This window comes from Eurytemora carolleeae, unplaced genomic scaffold (assembly GCF_000591075.1).
Source record: "Eurytemora carolleeae unplaced genomic scaffold, Eaff_2.0 scaffold93, whole genome shotgun sequence".
NCBI lineage: Eukaryota > Metazoa > Arthropoda > Copepoda > Calanoida > Temoridae > Eurytemora > Eurytemora carolleeae.
This window is the reverse complement of record NW_019396929.1, coordinates 263041-270558: the sequence shown is the minus strand read 5'-3', so window position 1 is coordinate 270558 and position 7518 is coordinate 263041. Positions and strand designations below refer to the sequence as shown.

The following is a 7518-nucleotide window of genomic DNA, read 5'->3' as shown; positions in this document are numbered from 1 at the left end:
TTTTTCAAGTATTTATAATTTCGTAGAGGAAAAAAATGCTTGTACCAATCCCAATATGCAATATAGAGTGGAATCTTTTTATATTCGCTCATAAAGATTTAAGGCAATTGTGTATGCATACTTCAAAAGGTAATTTCACAAGAATTTAAAATGTTTGACGTATTTCAAAAATATTTCAACTTTAAAACTTTGATCTTTAAAACATTGGGTTTCAAGGATTTAAGAATAAGTTTCATGGCAAAGACTCATTTTTTTTGTACTACTTAAGGTTCGAAATTTCGAAAAAAAGATTGCATTCTGAAAGTTCGATATTACTAACAAAATGTTAGGGTCTGCCTGTGCAATTTCAAGTGAACCTCGATTCAAAGATGGCAATTCCTGATTTACTATGATGCTTTTAAAAGCTTTGTCTGGTCAAGTGTGAATTAAATATTCAGGGTTTTGTTACTTAAAACTTTTTATTTCTATTTTTGATTTCTCTACTTAAGTGACAAGCCACGATTTTTGCCTATAAGAAGTAATGGAGAAATTCACAGAAATAAACACTTTTCAAAACAAAAAACTTTAAATTACACTTACAGTCCCTTTAATTATGGTATGATGGACAGAGTAAGATTATCAATGTACAAAGAGAATAGAATATATATTAGGGTGGAATTTAGACAATCCTTCGGTATGAATTTTTTCAGTCCCTTTCAGCCTGAAAGGGAGTTCAAAGTGTACAAATCATGTAAATGTTCACAAATTTTATGCAGTAGAGTACATTAATACATTATGTTTCCTAGACTATCCATTTCAATTTCGGATTTTTTAAAGCTGTTAAATAAACTTGAATTAGGTGAATAAAAAACATCATTTGATTTATAGTTATAACAGAAAATCATCGTTTGTAAAGTGAAAGGCATACAGTCTATGTTAAATGATCATTGTTCAATTATGAAACCGCCTATTTCATAGTTTGGTTTTCTTTTAATATTAATTTTAGATTTTCTATAAAATGATGTTCCAGGGTCCAAAAGGTTATATAGCACAAATATGTGAAGTACGCCGGCAGTATGGAAAAAGTACAACAAAATGGCCGTTTTACACTTTTTCTAGTAAATTCCCCTCTAATATATATTCTATTCCCTTTGTCAATGTATGCTTTCGGTGTGTATTGGAGTGATTTGCATTACACTGACCGAAGAAACAATGGTTTAAGTGGAGAGTATGCAAATGTGGAGGCATCTCCCAGATTGTGCTCCATTTTTTGAGACAATCAATTAAGTTTTAAAATTCTCATAGAAATGCACAAACAGGGTCTGATATATATTGAATATTTGTATCAGATGGTAATAATTGGCAGAGTACAGTACAGGGTGTCCCAAGAATTATGACAAATTAAAGATCATCTTCTCAATATGGAAATCATTTAATTCATGCATGTTAAAATATATTTTTTTATTAAATATTAGTAAATGACGATCTTCCAGTCGTCCATTAGGTTTCATTTTTTGTGGTACACCCTGCATAAACAAATCATACTAGCCAGGATTGGACTCAACCACAAATATTAACATCAGTTCAGTTTTGAAATTCTTTACTCTAATTCTAGCGAGTTCGGGTACTACATAGGGAGACTTTCAAAAAGACACTTTTTTAGGTTGAAGATCAGAGATATCCAGAAAAAAAGAAAATTTTGCATCAATGCTTTTGGCCTCAAATTGTTAAATATTTACTCGTATTTGTAGCCCCTGCCCATGTAAATTGTACATTGCACATTTTAAAGGGACTGTAAAGGAAAAATGAGAGGGGGTTTAGGATGAAACCTGAGAATCTCAGGTTTTGAACGATACGTGTAAGACATCTATCTGATGTTCCTGTCTCGAGAAATTGATATAAAACTGTGTCATAATTAAACGAAAATTTTTATATATACAATTTTGTATAAAAGTAGTAGGTTTAAAGAGATCATATTCAGAAAATACACAACCAATCTGAAAACGATTATATCTCACAGGAGCCTGAGAATCTCAGGTTTGCTCCTATTATAATTTGTTTTGCATTTTTAATAGATATAATTGATTATATTATTACAAATAGTCCGTATTACGTCACCAGATCTTCAGCCAATGGCAGTGCAGTGTCACGTGATACAGACGGAAATCACGTGACCAGTAAAAGGGCCTTTTTTAAAGATAGACAAGTATAATATCTAATTCAGAAAAACTTTTAAGAATACCCTTGTGAATCGGATACCCCACTGAATAAATATAGGTTACTTAAAATAATGTTTTAAATTCTTTTAAACTATCATCATGGCAAACCTTACAAGGGAATGTATTTGAGAAACCTTTGACATTTCATTTTATAGATCACAAGAACATGATTTTGTATTTGACTCCTTGCTACACGTATATACAGTGATTATCTATATAAATCTATATAAATACATTAGAAATTTGTGTTTTGTAACTGTTTTTTTTCTTTTTTAACATCTGTTAGAATTTATGCATCTTTTGTTAAACAAATCAAAGAAATACACCTTCAGGTTGCAAAAAATGTAGAATAAATTTATCCTTTTCCTTCTGTTTATTTGAGTGTGAAATACAACTTTATTAATGAATTAATTAAACTTCAAGGGTTTCTCTTTGTGTTTATAGCAGTTGTGTTTGTACTTGCAAGTACCCTGCAAATTATAATTCGCAAATATTTTGCATGTTGCCATGTAACGTCATGATTTAAAATGAAAACATTTTGTTTGATAAAAAATAAACAATATAACATAAAAGAGTAGTACTTGGGTCTTGAAACACTGTCAAATACTTTTTCAGATCTGCTTTATCTTAGGAATTATATTTACTATGCACAGATGAATTTAAAAACTCATTAAAATTAGGAAAAAGGGCGAACTTTTTAGTGTTTTATTATGTTCGAAGAAAGATTCTCGTAAATTAAGTTACATGTATAATTGATGGGCGTAATTCCATAGATAAAGATATATTGTACGTAAGACGTTGGAATAAGAAAATCAGATTTTGTGGCAAAAACTCAATTCCTTTTTAAAATGTTTAAAATGATTCAATCCTTTTCGCTTTTTAAATCCCAAAAATCTCATTTTAGAGGTTTGATGTAGGACACCCTGTATCTGTACGGAGGTTTAATGGAGGATTTTTGCTTAAAGTTTACTGTGAACTTTACTGTCATTGAGAATAAATGTAGTCGTTAAAAGTTCTAGAAATGTATAAATCCATTCTATTGGTTGCTTTTAAAGATTATTTTCAGAGTTAAAATGAGAATATAAATGGGAAGGCATTTAACAGGTAATACTCACATTAAATTGGTGTTTAGAAGATGTTATTTAAAATATTGAAGATTTTTTGTATTAATCGTTAGTAAATTTTAAAATAATTTGAATTAAAATTTAAACATTTTTTTTTCTCACAATTTCGACGACCAAATTCGAATAGTCCTACTTCTTTTTTCATAAACTTTGCATTTGAGGTGCTTTGCACCACCTCCAATAATATCAATTTTGGTTTATTATAACGATTGCTCTGAAAATAGACATTTTTAATCGTTCTCAATGGTTGATCTCAATCTTTTGTTAATCTGCAGATTAATTTCATATATAATCGATATCTCGCATGCTAATTGTAACCAGTCAGGGAGAGCTTTGATCAGGAATAACTAAAATGAAGATATGGAAAGGTCAATAAATCCTAAAAATAAAAGTGCCCACAGTGGATATCGAGATCAAACTCTGATGATTTACTTTGATTTAACTTTATACAATCATCTCGTCTTTTCTGGGCAACCCGTAATCTATCTATTTTATTTCAGGGGAAAGACGGGCGTCCTATTTTACCGTCCCGGATGATGTTAGTCCTACTAGGACGTCCTCAACAAGAACACAGGACGTAAAGACCATAAAGAAAGTTGAACTAACGCTTCCCCAGAAAAATGCTAAAACCAACGAGTTTGAAAGAAAAGGAGAGAATCTTCAAGGGACAGGACTGGGGGAAAAAACTTTAATCACCAAAAAGAGCAAAAATGTGGACAAAGTTCAAATACAATATGACAGTGCAAGCAAACGAAAAATGAAAAAAAATGAACAAGTGAAAAGTGATAGAAAGATACACGTGAAAGAAGAACCAGTGAAACGATTTTCTATAGAAATCGGCGACAAAAATAAAGCAAAATTACAAAATTCAGCGAAAATCCTAACCATTAATGAAAAAAATTCTAAAATTATTAAAAATATTCAAAATGTCCAAAAATTGAAAACGAAAACTACTCAAGACAGAAGTTTCAAGAAAACATCAACAGGTACCATCCTTCGATAATTTGATCGTTCTATTTTATAAAGAACGTATTTGTTTAGATATCATATTCTTTGAACAATCTGATAGTTATGTAATTTTCGATAAATTACAACTTATAAAGCATGAGAAGGAAAATCTTGATCAGGATTAACCATTTATGGCCTTGCATTCATCACACCTCTTCTCTATAGAAGTTTGCAGGGGGGGGGGGGCGTTGCTCTCCCCGAAAAAGAGATTTTATAGAATGCCCCTAAACGAGTCAGTATTTGTTTTAGTTATTTTTAGTTATTTTTTGAAATTTGATCATACCAGTTTTTTTCTAATTTCCCTCGCTATTTTTGCATGAAATATTTGTTTTTAGAATATCTTCCATTAAAGTTGTTAATAAGATTGAGATCGTTAACGAACGGTAACTTTAAAAAGAACGGAAAACATTGCTAACTGAACGGAAAGTTCACTTCTTAGCTAAGAACGAACGGATATCTGAAAATTTGGTCATTTGAACGGTTTTAGCTAACTTTTTAGCTGTGCAAACTATATTTTTGCATCCTGAAAAACCTTGAAATGTTTAAGCTTAGATTATACTCTTAGTTCGTAATACAAAGGTCATGTAAGCAAAGATATAAGGATAAGAAAAGTAGTGTTTTTTTCCTTTAAAAAAATGTATCTTAAAAACCTGTTTTTAGTTGGAAGTAATATGAAGGCAGACATCGGGAAATTGACCAACGAAAATAAAAAGAAAGTCAACGAACATACAGCATCAGGAAGAAAGAGCTTAAACATTCACGACAAAGAAGCGAATAATAGAGAATATAAGAAAGAAAAAGAAACAGCTGAGAAGGAAAATAATGTTGAGAAATTTGAGAAGAAAGTTTCAAATATCAGGTGATTATCATCATTATAGTTGTTAAGATCAATTTGATAATAAGCCAGGTGATTATCATCATTATAGTTGTTAAGATCAATTTGATAATAAGGATCCTAAAGAATTTGTCCACAACACTACATACTCAGTTTAACTACCTTTCAAAGCCGGTCTGTCTCTTTAAATTCTTATTCTAAAAGAAAATGAGCCTGGGAGAAAGTATATTTTCTACTATTGTACCTTAGCTTAAATGATTTGTTTTTAAAAATGCAATACTATTAACTGGTTCTATATTTTTAATTGACTTTTTGTGTTGAGTTTTGAGAGAAAGAACAAGATCTATATTTTAAGTAGAATAGTTTGTATCTTGTGTTTTACTAATGTATAGGGTTACTCACAAAGGTTGAAACTAACGAAAATTGATCCTCGTAATATTATAAACGAATATTGTTTACTGTAATGAGTGTTTTGACAACAAAAGCATAAATGAAAGCGTAAATGAAAGCGTAAATGTAAACGTAAATTCAAGTGACATTAAAGCAAGCAAGGCAAATTGTCTGATCAGAGCTGAAAACTTTAGGATGGTATATTCTTAATCCCGATCGGAGAGGAGAACAAACCTTATTTAATCTGGAGATTAAGAATTATCAGATTGAATTATATATATTGCATGTTTTTGTTTATTTAAACTGTTTTATTTCATTTGTAGTTTCTCTGCAAAAATTACTTACGCATTTCTTGCTTCTAAGAAATTATCTTGCGTTATATTGTTTCGATTCTGTATCTTTCACATTTTTGTTCAGATTAAGGTTTCAAGGGTACCTTGGTAAATCGAGCTTTGTCATCTTTGCAAGGAGGGTCATTTGAAATTACGCTTACAGTCNAACTAGATGGTACAGATACACTACAATACACTACAAACTAGATGGTACAGATACACTACAATACACTACAAACTAGATGGTACAGATACACTACAATACACTACAAACTAGATGGTACAGATACACTACAATACACTACAAACTAGATGGTACAGATACACTACAATACACTACAAACTAGATGGTACAGATACACTACAATACACTACAAACTAGATGGTACAGATACATGCAATACAATACAAACTAGATGGTACAGATACACTACAATACACTACAAACTAGAAGATAGAAGGAGAGGGTAAAATTTATGCGACATTATTGTTACGACTTTGTCACCTCATAGCTCCTTTAGATTTTATTTTTAGTGTGAAACTGAACTTTTTTTGGTTACATATCTCCAAAAAGAGGAGTTATGATTGAAAACATAAAAGATTTTATTCTTCTTTCAACGGACTTTATTCATCAAACTCTTAAAGTGGACTACAAGGGGAAAAGTGTATTGGAGAGTGTTGGCAGAACAAGGAAATGTCTGAGGAGGACAGGATATTTGGATAGGATATTTGGACAGGATATTTGGACAGGATATTTGGACAGGATATTTGGACAGGATCACCGTAAACTCCTGTTCATTTCAAGTACCGAGCTGTCTAGAGCAATCCAGGACAGAATGCCAAATAAATAATCCAGTTCTAGTGTACAAAAAAAATGAATTTTTTGATGAAAATAACGAACAGAATGGTATTCTTAACATACTGTTCATAATTTCAAACATGTTGTACTTAATTTCTCAATGCTTCTTAGTGGTGAAAATCATTATTACGCTAAATATGGGGTAACCACGGTCGTCTTCTTTATTTTTAATATTCTTTTAAGCAAAACAAAAATATCGATTGTTTTTTTTTTGAATCTCTGATTTAAGCTGTTTTATTTTTAGGATATCTGAAAGAAGAACAGAAAATATGAAAAAAGAAGATTTCCATATTTCCCCATTCAACATCTTTCAACAGGTGTATTTAGTGTACATGTATAATACAGTGGTAGACGGTTATACTGATGCAATGAAGACGACTTTTTATTAAATTTTTGATTGTTTACAAGCTTTTTTCGAATTACAAGTTTTTGAGCAATCAACGAGAAGCTTTTTTAATTGACAGCTTCTCTTGACTTCTATAATTATGTGTATTTATGCTTTCAAACAGCTTGATATAAATCAACATTTAAATCGAAAGTCGTCTTCATTATATTGATATAATCGCCTATAACCGTAGGGGTTCAAAATTATAAAAAAACGAAATCAGAAATTAGAATGAGAATGAAATTAGACGCAACAAAAAAAATCCAATCAAGATTGAAAAACTAGTTTTTAATCAAAACGTTTTTATTGAAATTTACATTTTCGATTGACGAAAAAAAAAGATTGTATAAATCTAGGACAATGTGTGATTCTCCATTAATAGAGTGG

The 7518-nt window shown here is 30.6% G+C and overlaps 1 protein-coding gene across 1 annotated transcript; it reads left to right on the top strand.

The window, feature by feature from the left end:
• Positions 1-3262: 3262 nt before the first annotated feature.
• On the top strand, positions 3263-7135 carry LOC111710215 (uncharacterized). Its single transcript, XM_023484277.1, has 4 exons — positions 3263-3302; positions 3823-4308; positions 4991-5189; positions 6991-7135. The coding sequence occupies exons 1-4, from the start codon at positions 3284-3286 to the stop codon at positions 7133-7135; spliced, it is 849 nt and encodes a 282-aa protein (XP_023340045.1). The 5' UTR covers positions 3263-3283.
• The last annotated feature ends 383 nt before the right edge of the window (positions 7136-7518 follow it).